The 24413-nt window shown below is 46.5% G+C and overlaps 1 protein-coding gene across 3 annotated transcripts in view; it reads left to right on the forward strand.

Moving 5' to 3' along the window:
- Positions 1-24413, forward strand: part of unc13d (unc-13 homolog D (C. elegans)) — a 205838-nt gene that overhangs the window by 114427 nt on the left and 66998 nt on the right. For all 3 annotated transcript variants that reach the window (XM_072242643.1, XM_072242641.1, XM_072242642.1), the window contains exons 14-19: positions 8804-8928; positions 10135-10225; positions 12861-12917; positions 18630-18727; positions 19040-19091; positions 21037-21167. In XM_072242643.1, the coding sequence (XP_072098744.1) occupies positions 8804-8928; positions 10135-10225; positions 12861-12917; positions 18630-18727; positions 19040-19091; positions 21037-21167 (554 nt within the window). The remainder of the gene's footprint in view (positions 1-8803; positions 8929-10134; positions 10226-12860; positions 12918-18629; positions 18728-19039; positions 19092-21036; positions 21168-24413) is intronic.

The following is a 24413-nucleotide window of genomic DNA, read 5'->3' on the forward strand; positions in this document are numbered from 1 at the left end:
CTGAGAATGGAGAGGGTGAGGGTGTAGATACACTGAGAATGGACAGGATGAGGATGTAGATACACTGAGAATGGACAGGGTCAGGGTGTAGATACACTGTGAATGGACAGGGTGATGGTGTAGATGCACTGAGAATGGACAGGGTGAGGGTGTAGATACACTGAGAATGGAGAGGGTGAGAGTGTAGATACACTGAGAATGGAGAGGGTGAGAGTGTAGATATACTGAGAATGGAGAGGCTGGGGTGTAGATACACTGAGAATGTAGAGGCTGAGGGAGTAGATACACTAAGAATGGGCAGGGTGAGGGTGTAGGTACACTGAGAATGGAGAGGATGAGTGTGTAGATACACTGAGAATGGAGTGGGTGAGGGTGTAGATACACAGAGAATAGACGGTGGGGGTGTAGATACACTGAGAATGGAGAGGGTGAGGGTGTAGATACACTGAGAATGGACAGGATGAGGATGTAGATACACTGAGAATGGACAGGGTCAGGGTGTAGATACACTGTGAATGGACAGGGTGATGGTGTAGATGCACTGAGAATGGACAGGGTGAGGGTGTAGATACACTGAGAATGGACAGGGTGATGGTGTAGATACACTGAGAATGGACAGGATGAGGATGTAGATACACTGAGAATGGACAGGGTCAGGGTGTAGATACACTGTGAATGGACAGGGTGATGGTGTAGATGCACTGAGAATGGACAGGGTGAGGGTGTAGATACACTGAGAATGGACAGGGTGATGGTGTAGACACACTGAGAATGGACAGGGTGAGGGTGTAGATACACTGAGAATAGGGAGGTTGAGGTTGTAGATACACAGAACGAACAGGGTGAGGGTGTAGGTACACTGAGAATGGACTGGGTGAGGGTGAGGATACACTGAGAATGGACAGGGTGAGGGTGTAGATACACTGAGAATGGAGAGGGTGAGGGTGTAGATATACTGAGAATGGAGAGGCTGGGGTGTAGATATACTGAGAATGTAGAGGCTGAGGGTGTCGATACACTAAGAATGGACAGGGTGAGGTTGTAGGTATACTGAGAATGGAGAGGGTCAGGGTGTAGATACACTGAGAATGGAAAGGGTGTGGGTGTAGATACACAGAGAATAGACAGGGTGAGGCTGTAGATACACTGAGAATGGACAGGGTGTGGGTGTAGATACACTGAGATTGGACAGGATGAGGGTGCAGATACACTGGGAATGGACAGGGTGAGGGTGTAGGCACACTGAGAATGGACAGGGTGAGGGTGTAGAAACACAGAGAATGGACAGGGTGAGGGTGTAGTTACATAGAATGGACTGGTTGAGGGTGTAGATACACAGACAATGGAGAAAGGAGGATTTAGATACACAGAGAACGAACAGGGTGTGGTCTTTGTACACTGAGAATGGACAGGGTGAGGGTTTAGATACACTGAGAATGGAGAGGGTGAGGGTGTAGATACACTGAGAATGGAGAGGGTGAGAGTGTAGATACACTGAGAATGGAGAGGCTGGGGTGTAGATACACTGAGAATGTAGAGGCTGAGGGAGTAGATACACTAAGAATGGGCAGGGTGAGGGTGTAGGTACACTGAGAATGGAGAGGATGAGTGTGTAGATACACTGAGAATGGAGTGGGTGAGGGTGTAGATACACAGAGAATAGACGGTGGGGGTGTAGATACACTGAGAATGGAGAGGGTGAGGGTGTAGATACACTGAGAATGGACAGGATGAGGATGTAGATACAGTGAGAATGGACAGGGTCAGGGTGTAGATACACTGTGAATGGACAGGGTGATGGTGTAGATGCACTGAGAATGGACAGGGTGAGGGTGTAGATACACTGAGAATGGACAGGGTGATGGTGTAGATACACTGAGAATGGACAGGATGAGGATGTAGATACACTGAGAATGGACAGGGTCAGGGTGTAGATACACTGTGAATGGACAGGGTGATGGTGTAGATGCACTGAGAATGGACAGGGTGAGGGTGTAGATACACTGAGAATGGACAGGGTGATGGTGTAGACACACTGAGAATGGACAGGGTGAGGGTGTAGATACACTGAGAATAGGGAGGTTGAGGTTGTAGATACACAGAACGAACAGGGTGAGGGTGTAGGTACACTGAGAATGGACTGGGTGAGGGTGAGGATACACTGAGAATGGACAGGGCGAGGGTGTAGATACACTGAGAATGGAGAGGGTGAGGGTGTAGATATACTGAGAATGGAGAGGCTGGGGTGTAGATATACTGAGAATGTAGAGGCTGAGGGTGTCGATACACTAAGAATGGACAGGGTGAGGTTGTAGGTATACTGAGAATGGAGAGGGTCAGGGTGTAGATACACTGAGAATGGAGAGTGTGAGGGTGTAGATACACAGAGAATAGACAGGGTGAGGCTGTAGATACACTGAGAATGGACAGGGTGTGGGTGTAGATACACTGAGAATGGACAGGATGAGGGTGCAGATACACTGGGAATGGACAGGGTGAGGGTGTAGGCACACTGAGAATGGACAGGGTGAGGGTGTAGAAACACAGAGAATGGACAGGGTGAGGGTGTAGTTACATAGAATGGACTGGTTGAGGGTGTAGATACACAGACAATGGAGAAAGGAGGATTTAGATACACAGAGAACGAACAGGGTGTGGTCTTTGTACACTGAGAATGGACAGGGTGAGGGTTTAGATACACTGAGAATGGAGAGGGTGAGGGTGTAGATACACTGAGAATGGAGAGGGTGAGAGTGTAGATACACTGAGAATGGAGAGGCTGGGGTGTAGATACACTGAGAATGTAGAGGCTGAGGGAGTAGATACACTAAGAATGGGCAGGGTGAGGGTGTAGGTACACTGAGAATGGAGAGGATGAGTGTGTAGATACACTGAGAATGGAGTGGGTGAGGGTGTAGATACACAGAGAATAGACGGTGGGGGTGTAGATACACTGAGAATGGAGAGGGTGAGGGTGTAGATACACTGAGAATGGAGAGGGTGAGGGTGTAGATACACTGAGAATGGACAGGGTGAGGGTATAGATACACTGAGAATGGACAGGGTGAGGGTTTTGGTACACAAAGAGAATGGACAGTGTGTGGTTGTAGATACACTGAGAATGGACAGGTTGAGGGTGTAAGTACATAGAGAATGGACAGGGTGAAGGTTAAGACGCACTGAGAATAGCCAGGGTGAGGGTGTAGATACACAGAGAATGGACAGGTTGAGGGTGTAGGTACACAGAGAATGGACAGGGTGAGGGTGTAGATACATTGAGATTGGACAGGGTGAGGGTGTAGATACACTGAGAATGGATAGGGTGATCGTGTTGATACACAGAGAATGGAGAGGGTGAGGTTGTAGTTACATAGAATGGACTGGTTGAGGGTGTAGATACACAGACAATGGAGAAAGGAGGATTTAGATACACAGAGAACGAACAGGGTGTGGTCTTTGTATACTGAGAATGGACAGGGTGAGGGTTTAGATACACTGAGAATGGAGAGGGTGAGGGTGTAGATACACTGAGAATGGAGAGGGTGAGAGTGTAGATACACTGAGAATGGAGAGGCTGGGGTGTAGATACACTGAGAATGTAGAGGCTGAGGGAGTAGATACACTAAGAATGGGCAGGGTGAGGGTGTAGGTACACTGAGAATGGAGAGGAGGAGTGTGTAGATACACTGAGAATGGAGTGGGTGAGGGTGTAGATACACAGAGAATAGACGGTGGGGGTGTAGATACACTGAGAATGGACCGGGTGAGGGTGTAGATACACTGAGAATGGAGAGGGTGAGGGTGTAGATACACTGAGAATGGACTGGGTGAGGGTTTAGATACACTGAGAATGGAGAGGGTGAGGGTGTAGATACACTGAGAATGGACAGGGTGAGGGTATAGATACACTGAGAATGGACAGGGTGAGGGTATATATACACTGAGAATGGAGAGGGTGAGGGTGTAGATACACTGAGAATGGACAGGGTGAGGGTTTTGGTACACAAAGAGAATGGACAGTGTGTGGTTGTAGATACACTGAGAATGGACAGGTTGAGGGTGTAAGTACATAGAGAATGGACAGGGTGAAGGTTAAGACGCACTGAGAATAGCCAGGGTGAGGGTGTAGATACACAGAGAATGGACAGGTTGAGGGTGTAGGTACACAGAGAATGGACAGGGTGAGGGTGTAGATACATTGAGATTGGACAGGGTGAGGGTGTAGATACACTGAGAATGGATAGGGTGATCGTGTTGATACACAGAGAATGGAGAGGGTGAGGTTGTAGATACGCAGAAAATGGACAGGGAGAGGGTGTAGGTACACAGGGAATGGACATGGTGAGGGTGTAGATACACTGAGAATGGAGAGGGTGAAGGTGTAGTTACACAGGGAATGGACAGGATGAGGGTGTAGATACACAGAATGGAGAGGGTGAAGGTGTAGATATACTGGGAATGGTGAGGGTGAGGGTGTAGATACACATAGAATGGAGAGGGTGAGGGTGTAGATACACTGAGAATGGACAGGGTGAGGGTGTTCGTGCACAAAGAGAATGGACAGGGTGAGGGTGTAGATACACAGAGAATGGACAGGGTGAGAATGTAGATACACTGAGAATGGAGAGGGTGAGGGTGTAGATACTCAGAGAATGGAGAGGGTGAGGGTGTAGATACATTGAGAATGGACAGGGTGAGGGTGTTCGTGCACAAAGAGAATGGACAGGGTGAGGGTGTAGATATGCTTAGAATGGACAGGATGAGGGTGTAGATACACTGAGAATGGAGAGGGTGAGGGTGTAGATACTCAGAGAATGGAGAGGGTGAGGGTGTAGATACACTGAGAATGGAGAGGGTGAGGGTGTAGATACACTGACAATGGAGAGGCTGGGCTGTAGATACACTGAGAATGGTCAGGGTCAGGGTGTAGATACACTAAAAATGGAGAGGATGAGGGTGTAGTTACACTGCGAATGGAGAGGGTGAGGGTGTAGATACACAGAGACTAGACAGGGTGAGGGTGTAGATACACTGAGAATGGACAGGGTGAGGGTGTTGGTAGACAAAGAGGATGGACAGAGTGAAGGTGTAGATACACGGAGAATGGACAGGGTGAGGGTGTAGATACACTGAGAATGGACAGGGGGAGGGTGTAGATACACTGAGAATGGACAGGGTGAGGGTTTTCGTGCATAAAGAGAATGGACAGGGCGAGGGTGTAGATATGCTTAGAATGGGCAGGATGAGGGTGTAGGTACACAGAGAATGGACAGGGTGAGGGTGTAGATACACAGAGAATGGATAGGGTGAAGGTGTAGATACACTGAGAATGGGGAGGTTGAGGGTGTAGGTACACTGAGAATGGACAGGGTGAGGGTGTAGATACACTGATAATAGGGAGTTTGAGGGTGTAGATACACAGACAATGGAGAAAGGAGGGTGTAGATACACAGAGAATGAACAGGGTGAGGGTGTAGGTACACTGAGAATGGACTGGGTGAGGGTGTAGATACACTGAGAATGGACAGGGTGAGGGTGTTGGTAGACAAAGAGGATGGACAGAGTAAAGGTGTAGATACACGGAGAATGGACAGGGTGAGGGTGTAGATACACTGAGAATGGACAGGGGGAGGGTGTAGATACACTGAGAATGGACAGGGTGAGGGTTTTCGTGCACAAAGAGAATGGACAGGGTGAGGGTTTTCGTGCACAAAGAGAATGGACAGGGCGAGGGTGTAGATACGCTTAGAATGGGCAGGATGAGGGTGTAGGTACACAGAGAATGGACAGGGTGAGGGTGTAAATACACAGAGAATGGATAGGGTGAAGGTGTAGATACACTGAGAATGGGGAGGTTGAGGGTGTAGATACACTGAGAATGGACAGGGTGAGGGTGTAGATACACTGATAATAGGGAGTTTGAGGGTGTAGATACACAGACAATGGAGAAATGAGGGTGTAGATACACAGAGAATGAACAGGGTGAGGGTGTAGGTACACTGAGAATGGACTGGGTGAGGGTGTAGATACACTGAGAATGGACAGGGTGAGGTTGTAGATACACTGAGAATGGAGAGGGTGAGGGTGTAGATACACTGAGAATGGACAGGATGAGGGTGTAGATACGCTAAGAATGGACAGGGTGAGGGTGTAGATGCACAGACAGTATACAGGGTGAGGGTGTAGATACACTGAAAATGGGGAGGTTGAGGGTGTAGATACACTGAGAGTTGACAGGGCGAGGGTCTAGATACACTGAGAATGGACAGGGTGAGGGTGTAGGGACGCAGAGAATGGACAGGGTGAGGGTGTAGTTACACTGAGAATGGACAGGGTGAGGGTGTAGACACACTGAGAATGGACAGGGTGAGGGTGTAGACACACTGAGAATGGAGAGGGTGAGGGTGTAGATACACTGAGAGTGGACAGGTTGAGGGTGTAGATACACTGAGAGTGGACAGGTTGAGGGTGTAGGTACACTGAGAGTGGACAGGTTGAGGGTGTAGGTACACAGATAATGGACAGGGTGAGGGTGTAGATACACAGAGAATGGACAGGGTGAGGGTGTAGACACACTTAGAATGGACAGGATGAGGGTGTAGATACACAGAGCATGAACAGGGTGGGTGTGTGGATTCTCTGAGAATGGAGAGGGTGAGAGTGTAGGTACACTGAGAATGGAGAGGGTGAGGGTGTAGGTACACAGAGAATGGAGGGGGTGAGTGTGTAGAGACACTGAGAATGGGCAGGGTGAGGGTGTTGGTACACAAAGAGAATGGACAGGGTGAGGGTGTAGGTACACTGAGAATGGACTGGGTGAGGGTGTAGATACACAGAGAATGAACAGGGTGAGGGTGTAGGTACACTGAGAATGGACTGGGTGAGGGTGTAGATACACTGAGAATGGACAGGGTGAGGGTGTTGGTAGACAAAGAGGATGGACAGAGTAAAGGTGTAGATACACGGAGAATGGACAGGGTGAGGGTGTAGATACACTGAGAATGGACAGGGGGAGGGTGTAGATACACTGAGAATGGACAGGGTGAGGGTTTTCATGCACAAAGAGAATGGACAGGGCGAGGGTGTAGATACGCTTAGAATGGGCAGGATGAGGGTGTAGGTACACAGAGAATGGACAGGGTGAGGGTGTAAATACACAGAGAATGGATAGGGTGAGGGTGTAAATACACAGAGAATGGATAGGGTGAAGGTGTAGATACACTGAGAATGGGGAGGTTGAGGGTGTAGATACACTGAGAATGGACAGGGTGAGGGTGTAGATACACTGATAATAGGGAGTTTGAGGGTGTAGATACACAGACAATGGAGAAATGAGGGTGTAGATACACAGAGAATGAACAGGGTGAGGGTGTAGGTACACTGAGAATGGACTGGGTGAGGGTGTAGATACACTGAGAATGGACAGGGTGAGGTTGTAGATACACTGAGAATGGAGAGGGTGAGGGTGTAGATACACTGAGAATGGACAGGGTGAGGGTGTGGATACAGTGAGAATGGACAGGGTGAGGTGTAGATACACTGAGAATGGACAGGGTGAGGGTGTAGATACACTGAGAATGGGGAGGTTGAGGGTGTAGATACACTGAGAATGGACAGGGTGTGTGTGTATATACACTGAGAATGGACAGTGTGAGGGTGTAGGTACACTGGGAATGGACAGGATGAGGGTGTAGATACGCTAAGAATGGACAGGGTGAGGGTGTAGATGCACAGACAGTATACAGGGTGAGGGTGTAGATACACTGAAAATGGGGAGGTTGAGGGTGTAGATACACTGAGAGTTGACAGGGCGAGGGTCTAGATACACTGAGAATGGACAGGGTGAGGGTGTAGGGACGCAGAGAATGGACAGGGTGAGGGTGTAGTTACACTGAGAATGGACAGGGTGAGGGTGTAGACACACTGAGAATGGACAGGGTGAGGGTGTAGACACACTGAGAATGGAGAGGGTGAGGGTGTAGATACACTGAGAGTGGACAGGTTGAGGGTGTAGGTACACAGATAATGGACAGGGTGAGGGTGTAGATACACAGAGAATGGACAGGGTGAGGGTGTAGACACACTTAGAATGGACAGGATGAGGGTGTAGATACACAGAGCATGAACAGGGTGGGTGTGTGGATTCTCTGAGAATGGAGAGGGTGAGAGTGTAGGTACACTGAGAATGGACAGGATGAGGGTGTAGATACACAGAGCATGAACAGGGTGGGTGTGTGGATTCTCTGAGAATGGAGAGGGTGAGAGTGTAGGTACACTGAGAATGGGCAGGGTGAGGGTGTAGATACACAGAGAATGGAGAGGGTGAGTGTGTAGAGACACTGAGAATGGACAGGGTGAGGGTGTAGGTACACTGAGAATGGAGCGCGTGTACAAGTGGTCATGAACTAGGAGGGCGTACCTGGAGAGTACATGTGTACAATACTCTGGGGTATTCTCATGAAATGGTACACTCATCCTGAGATGTGAAGATTGAGGCATGACATCGGGGGAAGTTTTACACCTAAGGTTTATTCTGCATCCACCAATGCTTGATATGGTCTCGATTCCCTTAGCAAGGACTAACACTGGGGACCATAGAAACACGAGGGATGGTGGCGAAGATGGGGTTTAAATGCACAGTCCTTTTGCATGAACACTTCACTTTCTGCCAGATAGTGGACAGGTTGATAGATTTCTGTCTTTGCAACATGTCGCTGTCTCATAAAATGGGTTCTTAAGTGTTGTGGTTCTTAAAGTGGCCACTACCTTCACATTCACGTCTTGGTTTATATTTTTCTCACAGCAAGATGAATTGGCAGAGTCTTTCACATCATTCCTGGATTATGGACTTTCACTCACCCAGAAGTACAGGGAGGTTTTTCCAATCTCCGACCCCAAATCAATTGAGCACCAGCAGTCCCTGCTCAGGTTTGTCATCATCGCTACCTACTCTAATGTCCCTTTCAACAGCCAACCTATTCCAAAGCCTCAGCAGACTCTGTAACTGCACATCTGCCCCAGAGACATTACAGCTTCCCTCTCAATGTACGGCTGTGCATTACGCCCTGTCAACACACCCCAGGGATTAAAACCCTGTTTGAGACTTCCCAGTCTAAACACGGTCCCAGTGGTGAATCCCCATGTTTAACACTGTACCAGTGATTGCTCCCCTGCGTATCACTCCCCACTCCCTCTGTAGCCAAGCCTGGATCCCCTGTGCAGCACCGCTCCCCCCCCCATGATGCGATCCTCTGTGCAACACCACTCCCCCCCATGACGCGATCCCCTGTACAACACTGCTTCCCCCCCCATGACGCGATCCCCTGTGTGTTAATGCTATATGTACCAGAATAACATAAGCTGCTGAACGTGAGTCCCACTGGGGACTGTATTTAAAGCATTAAATATCAGCATCACTCCTGTTCTCATTTCTCTGTCTTTACCATGAACTGGGAAACTGCCATTTGTTTAAATCTCAGTGTCTATATCAGAATGCTTTAGAGAATGTATCAAATATTAAAGGCAGACATGACATGTAATTATTTTTACCGCTGTTGGAATATTCTTTTCAATTTTTTTTTCTATAGTGTTGTGGAAATACTGGAGTGTGCACGGGCTGAGGGAGCAGTGTAAACGAGTGTGGCTGTGTGCATGAACAGGATTGTATGTGTGGTCTACCACGTTCAATCAGTCTCTGGGCTTCACATTTTACCACACTGCACCTTATCATTTACCTGTGCTGCACTTTCTCTGTAGCTGTTACACTTTGTTATGTATTGTTGGTGTTTTACCTCAATGCATTATGTAGCCATCCGATCTGTATGAACAGAATGCGAAACGAGCCTCTCACTCTCTCAGTACTTGTGACAATAAGAAAACAATACTAATACCAATGTGGAATAGATGTGCTGAGCTCCTCCTGCATTTTGGGTGTGTTGCTTTCAATGTAGGGAAAACTTGTTTCATTAGGAGGAGTCATGGAAAGTAAAAACAGTCAGTATTCCTGGGTTGTGGGAGACTTTTTCTGCGTCTGGGCCTGAGGGGGTGGGGGTGACTGGTGCTGTGGTAAAATGAAACTGACCGTGATATGTCCCCCTGGATCTCACTGACTGGATTTCGCCCTTTCCTCTGCAGGGTGCTGGTACAGATCTGTAAAATGAAGGCTTTCCACAAACTTTGCTCATCGGTTCCCGATCTCCATGACAGAATTGTTGATGCCATTAAGGTATAATTCACAAGTTGACAATCATGTCTGAAAGGGTTGCTGATGAAAAGGGAGCTCTAGGAGTGCCCTGAATGTGGCAACATGGGTAGATAGACTGGTGAAGAAGGCAATGGCACACTTGCCCTGAGTAGATCAGGCTGCAGAATATAAGACCACAAGACATGGAAGCAGCGTTAGTCCACTCACCCCATCAGAGCTGTTCCGCCATTCCAACACAGCTGACTTATTACCCCTCTCAACCCCGTTCTCTTGCCTTCTTCCGATAACCGTTGACACTCTAACTAACCAAGAACCTATCGACCTTCACTTTAATAATACTCAATGAGTTGGCCTCCACAGAATTCCACAGATTCACCTCCCTCTGGCTAAAGAAATTCCTCCTCATCCCTGTTCTAAATGGATGTCCCTCTATTCTGAGGCTGTGCCCTCTGGTCCTCGAATCACCCAGTCTAGGAAACATCCATAGAAACAGAGAAAACCTACAGCACAATACAGGCCCTTCGACCCACAAAGTTGTGCCGAACATGTCCCTACCTTAGAAATTACTACGCTTACTTATAGCCCTCTATTTTTCTAAGATCCATGTACCTATCCAAAAGTCTCTTAAAAGACCCTATCATATCCGCCCCCACCACCGTTGCCAGCAGCCCATTCCACACACTCACCACTCTCTGAGTAAAAAACTTACCTCTGACATCCCCTCTGTACCTACTCCCCAGCACCTTAAACCTGTGTCCTCTTAAACCTGTATCCTTTCCATATCCACTCTGTTCAGGCCTTTAAATATTCAATAGGTTTCAATGAAATCCCCCTTGTTCTTATAGACTCCAGTGAGTATTGGCCCAGAGCTATCAAAACGCTCCTCATTTCAGGTGGAGGGTTATATGGGAGGCAGGGTTTAAGGGTTGGCAAAACATTGTGGGCCGAAGGGCCCGTACTGTGCTGTACTATTCTACGTCCTATGTTCTAATATAACACTTTCATTCGCAGAATGATTCTCGTGAATCTGCTGTGGATGCTCCCCGAAGCCAACATACCTTATCTTGGATAAGGGGCGCCAAACCTGCTCACAGTACACCGTGTGGTCTGACCATTGCCTTATAAAGCCTCAGCATCATATCCTTGCTTTTATATTCTAGTCCACTCGAAATGAATGCTAACATTGCATTTGCCTTCCTTACCACCAGCTCAACTTGCAAGTTAACCTTTAGGGGATCCTGCACAAGGATTCCAGAATCCCTTTGCACCTGCAACCCTTGGGTTTGGCTGACGGCGTGACAGTCTCCGGCCCCGCCAAACGTGTGAAATCTCGTTTGTGTGGATGCTGCGAGATATGTTACCCCATTACAAATCAGTACCACCGTATGCAATTAAGTGATTGAGCTTTATAACTCTTAATGTGACTATAGGGTTAGTAAAGAAAAGAAGAAGAAGAAGGACCCATTTTAATGTAAGTGCACCGTGGAACTCACGGTTTTCCCGTCCACTAGTTCTCCATCGATTTCCCTCAGGCGTCATCGACTCCCAACCCCATTCCCAGTCCACTCCATCCTGCAGTCTACAACCTCTCCATTCTGGCATCTTCTCTCTCCATCTTCCGCCGAACAAAAGACCGTGAATACCTCGCTCTCAGGCACACAAGAAAGAAAAACATTCCCCTCATTGGACGGTGCACATTCCAAAGCCCCTGTTATCTCCAGTCATAACCCAAACACTGCAACTACAGATAAACCATTACATTAGCAGTGAAACCTTTCCCAGAGCATTACACACCTCTGATTTTTGAATTTTCTCCCTGTTTAGAAAATAGTCCATGCCTTTATTCCTTCTATCAAAGTGCAAGACCATACACATCCCGATACTGTATTCCATCTGCCACTTCTCTGCCCATTCTCCTGATCTGTCTAAATCCTGCAGATTCTCTGCTTCTGCAACACTGCCTAAAGTTGGGATGTTATGTACAACTTCATAAAACACTGTACAGACTGCATTACATGCAGTGCTGCTCATAACATTATAGGAAGAATGTGTTGAGAGTGCAGAGAATTTTGCCTGGACTGGGAGAGATTGGAAATGTTGTGTTTCTTTTCCTTGGAGGCAAGGAGATTGAGGGGTGTCCTGAAAGTGGTATATAAAATCATAAGAGGCATAGTTAGGGTATCTAGTCAATCTTATTCCCACAGTAAGGATATCTAAAGCAAGAGGGCATCAGCTTAAGGTGAGAAAGGGGAATTTTAAAGGGGTAAGCCGCCTTCTTCACACAATCACGACATTTCAGAGATACAGCTGGGCATTTTAATAGACAAAGCACAGAAGGATACAGACCTAATGAATTAGTGTAGGTGGGCAAACAGTCAGTATGGATCTAGTCCACTCAAGGGACTATTTCTATGCTGTAAACTTCTGTGACTCTGTAGCTGGTGAAAATGAAACTGCCATCTATTGATAAAATTTGAGCTAATGTTAAAATCCCTGTCTTAATATACACCTTGCAGCAACTGGATTAGGCAGTGTGGGCTGAGGTTTCTGTTGTGTGGGCAGTGGCTCTGAAGTTTGCGTCACTGCTCACGCAAGAGGGAAATGGAGTGTTGACGCTGGAGACTGAACCGTGAACATTCTTCCTCCTCTACTACAGGCTGGAACCTCCGAGTGGTATTACGCCCAGAAGCAGCTGTTGGAGCCCATGATAAAGGTACATTAGGTTTACAGCATTTCCTGCTCTGGTGGGAGGATATCAGCACTGGGATTCTTTGTACTTTTATGTCCAGTAACAGTCCCAACATCAGTGATGGGCCATAGAGTTCATTTAACCTAGTCCCATCAAACACACTCCCAAGGTCGGGTCAAATATACAGAAGTGCTGGAAGAACTTGGCCAGTCAAACAGTGTCTGTGGAAAGAAAAAGAACAATCAACATTTCAGGTTCAAAATGTAGAGAAGCGCTCTATCTACAGTACCCTGTTGATGCAGTCAGTGCAATCTCTTCCTGTCAGTGTGAAAACACTGTGTGATTACATACAGAATAAACTTCATCTACATTGGCCCATCACACTTTCCCAAGACAGGGACAACATGGGCAGAAATGAGGCAAACCTACAAGAGGTCCATGTATGATCTCTGGAAAGCTATTTCATGTGAGAAGTGGCAATTCCAGATCAAACTTGGATCACGGAAGGATGCTCGACAGCTGTGGCAGGACTTGAGTGCTATCACCTCCCACAAAGTAAAACCAAGTAACATTTATGATGACAAGGCTTTGCTCCCAGATGAGAGGAGAAGATGGCAGCACGCAGCGGCCACTCCGGTGATGAATATCTGTTATCTGTCAAGTAGGGTGCCGTGCACAATCCTGATTTGATGGAGACAGATGTGAGAGCACGGAGGAACATCTGGTGGAACTTCTGAAATGCCTGTTTCGCTGCCACTGCTACTGGGTGATCCAGAATCTCCAGAGGGGAAGGCCCCGAGTCCTCGGCTTTCCTTGTTGCTCGGCGGCCGGGGCAGGGTCGAAGCGCTCGGCAGAGATGGTGCTCAGTGTCGGAGGGCTGGTCGGAGGCTCGAAGTTTTCGGACGGACTCAGAGTTGGCTGTGGTCGGGTGCTTCCAGGGTGCTGCGTCGGCAAGTTTGCAGCGCTGGAGGTTCATGGCAGGGAGAGTTTCTCCCTTCTACCATCTGCGTGAGAAGTTGGGGCTATCGGGACTTTGAGACATTTTTTTTTACCGTGCCCATGGTCTGCTCTTTATCAAATTACGGTATTGCTTTGCACTGTTGTAACTATATGTTATAATTATGTGGTTTTTGTCAGTTTTAGTCTTGGTTTGTCCTGTGTTTCTGTGATATCATACTGATGGAACATTGTATCAGTTCTTAATGCATGCATTTCTAAATGACAATAAACGAGGATTGAGTGTCCTCATAATCTAATCTAATCTAATCTAATTGCCTCTTATAATTGCTTTTTGTGACAAAATACAAGCTGCCTACGACCCTATGACCTCAGTCTCTGAGGCCAACATGAGAGCATCCTTCGTGATGATGAACCCTTGAGAAAACCTCTGGCCCAGGCAATGAACTTGGCTGAGCACTAAAGACCTGCGTTATTCAACTGGCTGGAGGGTTTACTGACATTTCTAACCTCTTGCTTCTGCGGTTTGATGTACCCACCTACTTCAAGCAGGCTTCAATACGGTGCCCAAGGAGAACGTGGTAACCTGCCCTGTACAGTGGCACTTACAGCCACTGTGATGAAAGGTTGGTCATGAAACCTGTCAACTCCTGTCTGAGGAGTGACTGGATCTGCTCCGTTTTACCTCCTGTCACAGCTGATCAACAGCAGGGGCCGCTTCACTGAAACCTGCAACGTCTGAACAGCTTACATCAGGATGCTCTTCATTGACTACAATTTGCTATTTGGATTAATCCCCTCAAGATTAATCAATAAGCTTCAAGACCTAAGCCTCGATACTCCTTGTGTAATGGGATCCTTGATTTTCTCACTGCAGACTCCAGTCAGTTCAGATTGGCAACAACATCTCCTCCACAATCTCCATCAGCAAAGGTCCACCACAAGGCTGTGTGCTTAGCCCCCTGCCCTGCCCTGCTCTGCTCTGCTCACCTTATACCTATGACCGTGGGACTAAGCACAGCTCCACTGTGACGGCACCACTGTCGTAGGCTGAATCAAAGGTGGTGATAACTCAGCATGTAGGAGGGAGTTTGAAAATCTTGCCGAATGGTGCCCGAACAACAACCTCTTACTCAATGTCAGCAAAATGAAAGAGCTGATTATTAACTCCAGGGGGAGGAAACCGGGGTTCCATGAGCCAGTGAGCAGAGGTAGAGGGGATCAGTCACCTTAAATTTCTGGGCCTTATCATTTCAGATGTGTTGGTGCGTGGCCAAGTGGTTAAGGCATCAATCTAGTGATCTGAAGGTCGCTAGTTCGAGCCTCAGCTGAGGCAGTGTGTTGTGTCCTTGAGCAAGGCACTTAACCACACATTGCTCTGTGACGACACCGGTGCCAAGCTGTATTGGCCCTGGTGCCCTTCTCTTGGACAACATTGGTGGCGTGGAGAGGGGAGAAGCAGCATGGGCGACTGCCGGTCTTCCATACAACCTTGCTAAGGCCTGCGCCCTGGAAACCTTCCAAGGCGCAAATCCATGGTCTCAGGAGACTAACGGATGCCTGTCATTTCAGAGGACCTGTCCTGCGACCAGCACGTAAATGCTATTTCAAAGAAAGCATGCAACGCCTCTACTAGATGTGCCGAGTGGCCTGTTTCTGTACTGGACTTTTCTATGACTTTCTGAGAAGTTTGTGCAGATTCAGCATGTGACTAAAATTTTGACAAACTTCTATAGATGCACAGTGGAGGGTATCCTGACTGACAGCATCACAGCCTGGTATGGAAACGCCAATGCCCTTGACTGGAAAAGTCTACAGAAAGTAGTGGATGCAGTCCAGTCCATCACGGGTAAAGGCCTCCCCACCATTGACCACATCTACAAGGAGCGCTGCCACAAGAAAACAGCATCCCTTATCAAGCACCCCCACCATCTAGGCTGCGCTCTCTTCTTGCTGCTAAAAATGTGAAGGAGGTACAGGCACTTTAGGTCCCTCACTACCAGGTTCAATGGGCACATTTAATGTCAGAGAAATGTATACAATATACATCCTGAAATTCTTTTTCTTTGCAAACATCCACAAAAAGAGGAGTGCCCCAAAGAATGAATGACAGTTAAAGGTCAGAACTCCAAAGGCCCCCCCAGCTCCCCCCTCCCACGCGTAAGCAGCTGCAAAGCAATGCTACCCCCCCACCAGCAAAAAAGCATCCGCACCCCCGCTGAGCACTCAAGCGTGCAGCAAAGCATCAATAAAGACAGAGACTTGCAGTACCCCAAGGTGTACTCGTTCACCCGGTATTCGACATACCGCAGGCTCCCTCTCTCCCTAATAAGGGAAAAAGCGATGTCCCCGTTTCACAGTGAGAGGGGAGACATAACAAAACAATTCGCTGATTTATGTGTTAAAAGTCTGTTGCATCATTTTTTCCGAGCTCTTTGCCCAAAGAACTCGGGTCCCTGGGCACACAGCCACAGCCATCTCACTGCTTTCAATCTTCCATCTCACACAACGCACCAGGCGGTGGCACTGACCTGGAGTCCGTCCGTCTCCAGAGCCACAAAATCCGGCACCCGGAAGGCGCGCTAGTCTTCCAGGCCGCGTCCTTGGCATATCAAAAAGCAGCCAGTCATGAAGCCCTGAGAACAGGTCCCATTTCCAGAAAGAACCGAAATCAGGAACAGCTATTACCCTATAAGCATCAGGCTCCTGAACCAGCATGGGTAACTTCACTCACCACAACTCTGAACTGATCACTGAACACAACTAAGCATAGCCCTCTATTTTCCTAAGCTCCATCTATCTGACAGGCTTTTAAAAGACCCTATTGTATCCACTTCCACCACCGCCGCCGGAAGTGCATTCCACACACTCACCAGTCTCTGTGTGAAAAACTTATCCCTGACATCCCCTTGGTACCTATTTCCAAGCACCTTAAAACTCTGCCCCCTGTGTTAGCCATTTCAGCCCTGGGGAAAATGCCTCTTGCTATCCACATGATCAATGCCCCTCATCATCTTATTTATAATCAGGTCACCTTTCATCCTCCATCGATCCAAGGAGTTCACTCAACCTATTCACATAATGCACACCCTCCAATCCAGGCAACATCCTTCTAAATCTCCTCTGCACTCTCTCTATAGTATCCACATCCTTCCTGTAGTGAGGTGATCAGAACCGAGCACAGTACTCCAAGTGGGGTCTGACCAGGGTCCTATACAGCTGCAACATTACCTCTTGGCTCTTGAACTCAATCCCATGGTTTATGAATACCAACACACCATAAGCCTTCTTAATAACACTGTCAACCTGCACAGCAGCTTTGAGTGTTTTGTCAACACAGACTCCAAGATCTCTCAGGTCCTCTACACTACCAAGAGTCTTACCATTTATATTATATTCTGTCTTCAAAATGGACCTACCAAAATGAACCACTTTACACTTATCTGGGTTGAACTCCATCTGCCACTTCTCAGCCCAGTTCTGCATCCTATTGATGTCCCACTGTAACCTCTGACAGCCCTTCACACTATCCACAACACCCCCAACCTTTGTGTCATCAGCAAACTTACTAACCCATCCCTCCACTTCCTCATCCAGGTATTTATAAAAATCACAAAGAGGGGTCCCAGAACAGATCCCTGTGGAACACCACTGGTCACCGACCTCCATGCAGAATACGAACCATCTACAACCACTCTTTACCTTTTGTGGGCAAGCCAATTCTGGCTCCACAAAGCAATGTCCACTTGGATCCCATGCCTCCTTACTTTCTAAATGAACCTTGCATGGGCAACCCTATCAAATGCCTTACTGAAATCCGTATACCTGTACAGGTACACTACATCCACTGCTCAATGGACTCACTTCCAAGGATTCTACAACTCGTGTTCTCAGTACCACTTATTTATTATTATTATTATTATTACTATTTGTCTTTGTTTGTATTTGCACGATTTGTCTTTTGTACATTGGTTGCTTGTCAGTCTTTGTGTGTAGTTCTTCATTGATTTTATTGTACTTCTTTGTTTTGCTGTGAACGTCTGCAAGAAAATAAATGTTGGTAATATTTGGAGACATATATGTACTTTGATAATAAATTTACTTTGAACTTCGAAGCTGTCTCTGCAGTATAATTACGTCTCTTGTCTCTGTCACCTCTCACTTCCACTGGTGTGTACCTACATGTATAATAAGACTATCCCTCTCCCTTCTTGATACTCTGTACACTCACAGCCACAAAGACCCCAGAGGCTTTAGATTTCCTCTGAGGGCCACTGACTAATCCATATGCACACTGATTGAAAATTACCTGCTTTTACTGGTAATCCTCTTTTCTGGATCACAGCTGAAAAGATGGAGTGATGACAGACACAATCATTCCAGGTGAGGTGAAATTTTGATAAGAATCTTAATTGTTTTCTTTTTGGACCCCCCCATCCATTTGCTACGTGTCAGGCTGGAGAGAGAGGGCTAGCAGGAGAATCAGTAATCTGGACGGACGGACACACGCACACACACACACACACACACACACCCCCAAACACTGGGTCAGGAGTGGGACCCCCAACTAATTTCATTCTCATAACACTGACGTGCCGCACTCATTCACAGAATACTTTGTAACTTTGATTTCTCTCTTAGTCACACCCTCTTTTGACGTATACCAGTTATAAACTATACCTGGTATCCATTTTGATTTAGATTTGGTTCTACTTAGATACCTCATTAATGACTAATTTATGAAAATATTCAAAATTTGAACTTCATACCCTTTTTCAGACCGAGGAAGAAAATGTGAAATCCCTGGTGTTGCTTATAGATCAGCTGAATACTGACCTTGCAAATGACCGGAAAAAGCGTTTGAAGATTTTCACAGGGTAGGTTCTATGCATTGCTTAATCAGTTGTGAATCACAGAGCACTAGCTGTTAAACTCCAATGATCGTAAGGAAGTGTACGCGAGAGCCTGCTCTGATGTCAGTGAGTCTTCATTAGTGGCTTTTGATGCAATTAGGGACATAATTTTGTAGATTAATTATCTATTTGCTTTTGGCGCCACCTCATACCTTCAACTCATTGGCGCTTTCTGATGAAAACTAATTTGCAAGTGTAACTAGTAGCAGTTGGGCAGCTTTTTATTCCATTATGATGCTTGAGTGCTCGTAACTTGTGGTGCTTTTTTTTCCACAGCACTGTTAAAGTCAACCTATTCAATATCACCTATCTGCAGATCCAGAAGTTGGTAAGAATGAATTTAATTATGTCAATCCTTGCTGCCTGCTGGATAGGACTGTGTGCACTCTTGTCAGCAGCCCTTTTCCAAGCATAATAAGAAAACAGGGAATGTGGGATCGGAATATTTATCAACGACACCAAATGAATCTTTGTCCCTTCATTAACTCTTCCATTGACGAAGAGTTTGAGGATTGCCAGTCAATCCATTTCTGGGAAAGAACAATACCTGGAGTTGACTAGACTTGAATTAACTGGTTCAGATTCATGTACACCTTACACCACTCACCCTTCTCAGTGAATTAAATAAGCCATTGACTAAGTGAATTAGCCCTTTTGTCACAACCAGTGGTGCAGTGCTAGCCGGAGAGCGGTCAGCACGTCTTTAAGAAAAAAGCCAAAATAAACAAGCTAATTAATTAGGTGTCACCCAGGGTGATTTGAGTATCTCAGAAACTGCTGATCTCCAGAGATTTTTACGCACAACAGACTCTGGAGTTTACAAAGAATGGTGCCAAAAACAAAAGAAATCCAGCTAGTGGATTTAACAAGATGTTTTCGCTCACAGAACAGCCACTTGCTGGATGTTTTTTTTTGTTTTTGGCACCATTCTTCGTAATCTCCAGCATCTGTTGTGAGTCAAAATCCCAGGAGATCAGCAGTTTCTGAGATACTCAAATCACCCTGGGTGGCACCTAATTAATTAGCTTATTTCAGCTTTTTTCTTAAAGATGTACCGTACAGGCTCCGGTGTGCTCCGGCTAGCACTGCACCCCTGGTCACAACTTGTCAATGTACTATGCAAATTGTTCAATAGAGTTCAGAAATGGAAGAACTGACAAGCATTGCTGATCATTATCTGAGATTAGAACGAATTGGTGAAGTTAGTTTTGGGATTAGACACCTTAGGTATGAGGCAAATTGCATTAGAACTGATAAATTTTACTGCATTGGTTAAGGTCTATTGATGAGTGGGTAGCTATGATTTTATCCCAGGAGAGCTGTGTTGGTTGCAATGTGTACCTCTAAGAGAGTTCAGAACTTTCTGTAATGTTAGCGTAACAACTGGCTCTACGTGGAGATGCTGCCTGTTACTGTTCTGGCTGTTTCTCTGGTATGTTCATTCACCACCACCCCCACCACCATGCTGGGACCTCCAGCTCAGATCTCACTTCCCTCAGTCCCTGGAATTTACAGCATAACACTGTTTTTGCACACCTACCTGTGTCTGGCATGGGTGAAACATCTGTAACTTTTCTCTGTCCTGATGAAGGGGAAGAGCCAGAGACACCACTTCCTTCATTTATAGTTACACTCATTGAACGTAAAGAGGGTGTGTTGGTGCAGGAGGAGCCAGGCCAGGGCCTGGAACAATGTACCCTCAGTCTCAGCTCCACTTTCCTGCTGGCTTCTCATTACCCTCCACTGTTTAAAAATCTCACCCTTCAAAATATTCAATGACTGTGTAATGTTGGTGGTGCTTCTGGCCTCTGGCAATACTTCTGTTAAATGAAGTATTAGAGATTAAATGGATCAATCAGTATCAAAAGTGGTATTGAAGCAGGCTTGAAGGACAGAATTTCCCAAGCTTGCAGTTCTTGTCGAACGGGGCCGTACAGACCAAAGGTGTCTGGTTTTAGTTCTGGTTCTGGTCTGTGCTCAGTTCACTGCTCTTCGACAAAAATGTGTTAACTTCAGCACACTCACCCAAGAAAAACAAAATGTTCTGGAGTACTGGCTCCACAAAGCTTGTGTAAGTCTGGATCAGAAGTGAAGACAGGCATGTATCTGTGAGTTGTGACACAACTCAAACTAAATGCTGACCTTTGGTAATCACTGGCTCTGTGGAGGACATTTGGCAGGCTCTATGTCATCAGTCCAACAGAAGACTGGAGGAAGATGTGTGCATTTTAGAAGCAATATTGATTTTTCAATGTGATTTTGTTTATCATCAGGTGGCTGAGGATCTTCAGGAACAAGTGATAAGCACTGGAGGTGGCAGGACCAAGGCAGTTATTGAGGGTCTCTACCAGTTGTACCAGAAACTCAAACAGCTCCTGCATCAACAAATTTACCTTTCACCAAGGTAGGTCCATCCAGAACATATATCCTCGGACAGTGAGTCCTCCAAACAAGAACACGTTGATCTGACGGCTTGTGCAGTTAGCCAGCAATTCCAATCTGTTTATCAGCAGTTAGCCTGACCTCAGTGGTTGGGAAGATGTTAGAGTCAATTGACAAGGATGAGTTTATGGAGTACTTGGTGGCACAGGACACAATAGGACAAAGTCAGCATGGTTTCCTTAAGGGAAAATCCTGCTTGGCAAACCTGCTGGAATTCTTTGAGGAGATTACAAGTTGGATAGATAAAGGAGATGCAGTGGATGTTGTATATTTGAACTTTCAGAAGGCCCTTGATAAGGTGCCACACATGAGGCTGCTTACCAAGTTAAGAGCCCATGGTATTACAGGAAAGTTACTGGGTTGGTTAGAGCATTGGCTGATTGGTAGAAGGCAGTGAGTGGGAATAAAAGGATCCTTTTCTGGTTGGCTGCCAGTGACTAGTGGCGTTCCACAGGGGTTGGTGCTGGGACCACCTCTTTTTATGCTGCATATAAATGATTTAGATGATGGAATGGATGGCTTTGTTGCCAAGTTTGCAGATGATACCAAGATTGGTGGAGGGACAGAGAGTGCTGAGGAAAGAGGTAGGCTGCAGAAGGACTTAGACAGATTAGACAAGAGCAGGGATGTGATGCTGAGGCTTTATAAGGCACTGGTGAGGCTGCACCTTGAGTATTGTGAATAGTTTTGGGCTCCTCATTTAAGAAAAGATGTGCTGGCATTGGGGAGGGTTCTGAGGAGGTTCACGAGGGTGATTCCAGGAATTGAAAGGGTAATCATACAAGGAACATTTGATGGCTCTAGGTCTGTACTCGCTGGAATTCAGAAGGATGAGGGAGATCTCATTGAAACCTTTCGAATGTAAAAAGGACTAGACAGTAGATGTGGAAAGGATGTTTCCCATGGTGGGGGAGTCCAGGACAAGAGGGCACAGCCTCAGGATAGAGGAACATCCATTTAAAACAGAGATGCAGAGAAATTTCTTTAGCCAGAAGCTGGTGAATTTGTGAAATTTGTTACCACAGGCAACTATAGATGTCAGGTTATTGTGTGTATTTAAGGCAGAGATTGATAGGTTCTTGATTGGACACGGCAACAAAAGGTATGAGGGGAAGGCCAGGGAGTGAAGTTGAGGAGGGGTAAAAACAATCAGCCATGACTGAATGGCGGAGCAGACTCGATGGGTCAAATAGCCTAATTCTGCTCCTATGTCTTACAGTCTTATCACGTGTATTTTTTCTTTTGGTGTGTGTGTATTCATCCAGTGGAGACAGATATTACACACAGTCTGCACGCTCTCACTGTGTGCACTCTCTGTCTGTATGCTGATGGTCGGCAGTCACAGTCTGCATTCTTCGGGTAATAAATGTACTTCGAACTGTCGCAGTCCGCGCCCTCGGGGCTGACAGTTTTCAGGATGAGATTTCGAGAGACTTGGAGTCTAATGATAAAATAAGTCAAAGTCACCATGGTTTCTGTAAAGGGAAATCTTGCCTGACAAATCTGTTAAGAGTTCTTTGAGGAAGTAGCAAGCAGGGTGGACAAAGGAGAGGTAGTGGATGTAATTTACTTGGATTTTCAAAAGACATTTGGTAAGGTACCACACATGAGGCTGCTTAACAAGATAAAATCCTATGATATTACAGGAAAGATACTGGCATGGATAGTGGAATGGCTGACAGGCAGGAGGGGGCAGCGAGTGGGAATAAAGGGGGCCTTTTCTGGTTGGCTGCCAGTGACTAGTGGTGTTCCTCAGGGGTCGGTATTGGGACTGCTACTTTTCACATTGTTTGTCGATGATTTAGATAATGGGATTGATGGCTTTGTGGTAAAGTTTGCAGATGATACGATGATAGGTGGAGGGGTAGGTAGTGCTGAGGAAGCAATGTGATTACAGCAGGACTTAGACAAATTGGAAGAATGGGCAAAAAGTGGCAGATGGAATACAATGTTGGGAAATGTATGATAATGTATTTTGGTAAAAGGAACAAAAGTGCAGACCATTACCTAAATGGGGAGAAAATTCAAACATCAGAGGTGCAGATGGACTTAGGAATCCGCATGCAAGACTTCCAGAAAGTTAATTACAGGTTGAGTCTGTGGTAAAGAAGGCAAATGCAATGTTGGCATTCATTTCAAGAGGAATAAAATATAAAAGCAAGGAGATAATGCCGAGCCTTTATAAGACACTAGTCAGGCCGCACTTGCAGTACTGTCAATAGTTTTGGGCCTCAGATCTCAGAAAGGATGTGTTGTCATTGGAGAAAATCCAGAGGAGGCTCATTCAAAAAAAAGATTCAAAAGATTCATTCTAACCGTACATCAGCTCTGCGGGGCAGAATGAGACAGCGTTTCTCAGGGGCAGTGCAATCATAACATAACAAACACAACACTAAATAATAAACATAACAATAAATAGTAAAACACAACAGCCACATGTCAGTTAAAATCAGTTATAAGTGTCCAGTGCAAGTTAAAAGTGTCCAAAGCAGAGTCAGGTGGAGCAGCTATTTAGCAGTCTGACTGCCTGTGGGAGGAAGCTGTTTAGTAGCCTTGTGGTTTTAGTTTTGATGCTCCTGTAACGTTTGCCTGATGGCAGAAGAACAAACAGTTCATGGAGAGGGTGTGAGGGGTCTTTAATGATGTACCGTGTCTTCTGGAGGCATCGACTCTGAAGGGGGTCTTGGACAGAAGGTAGGGAGACCCCAATAACCTTCTCTGCTCCCCTAACCACCCTCTGTAAGGCTTTTTTGTCGACAGCACTGCAGCTAGAGTACCAGGTTGTGATGCAAAAGGTCAGCACACTCTCAACCACGCCTCTGTAGAATGTAGTTAAGATGTTAGTGGGGAGTGATGCTTGTTTAAGCTTCCTCAGAAAGAGCAATCTCTGCTGGGCCCATTTCACGATCCCAGTGGTGTTCCTGGACCAGGTGAGATTGTCCGAGATCTGTACCCCAAGGAACTTGATGTTTTCCACTCTCTCCACTGTGGAGCCGCTGATGCTGAGGGGCGTGTGCTCAGGCTGAGACCGTCTGAAATCAACGATCATCTCCTTGATTTTGGTGACATTAAGCATCAAGTTGTTATCACTGCACCAGCTCTCTAGGTGTTTGACCTCCTCCCTGTACATTGTTTCATCATTTTTGCTGATGAGCCCCACCACTGTGGTATCATTAGCGAATTTAAAGATCAGGTTCTCCTTGAATCT

Source organism: Mobula birostris, chromosome 24 (assembly GCF_030028105.1).
Source record: "Mobula birostris isolate sMobBir1 chromosome 24, sMobBir1.hap1, whole genome shotgun sequence".
Taxonomy (NCBI): domain Eukaryota; kingdom Metazoa; phylum Chordata; class Chondrichthyes; order Myliobatiformes; family Myliobatidae; genus Mobula; species Mobula birostris.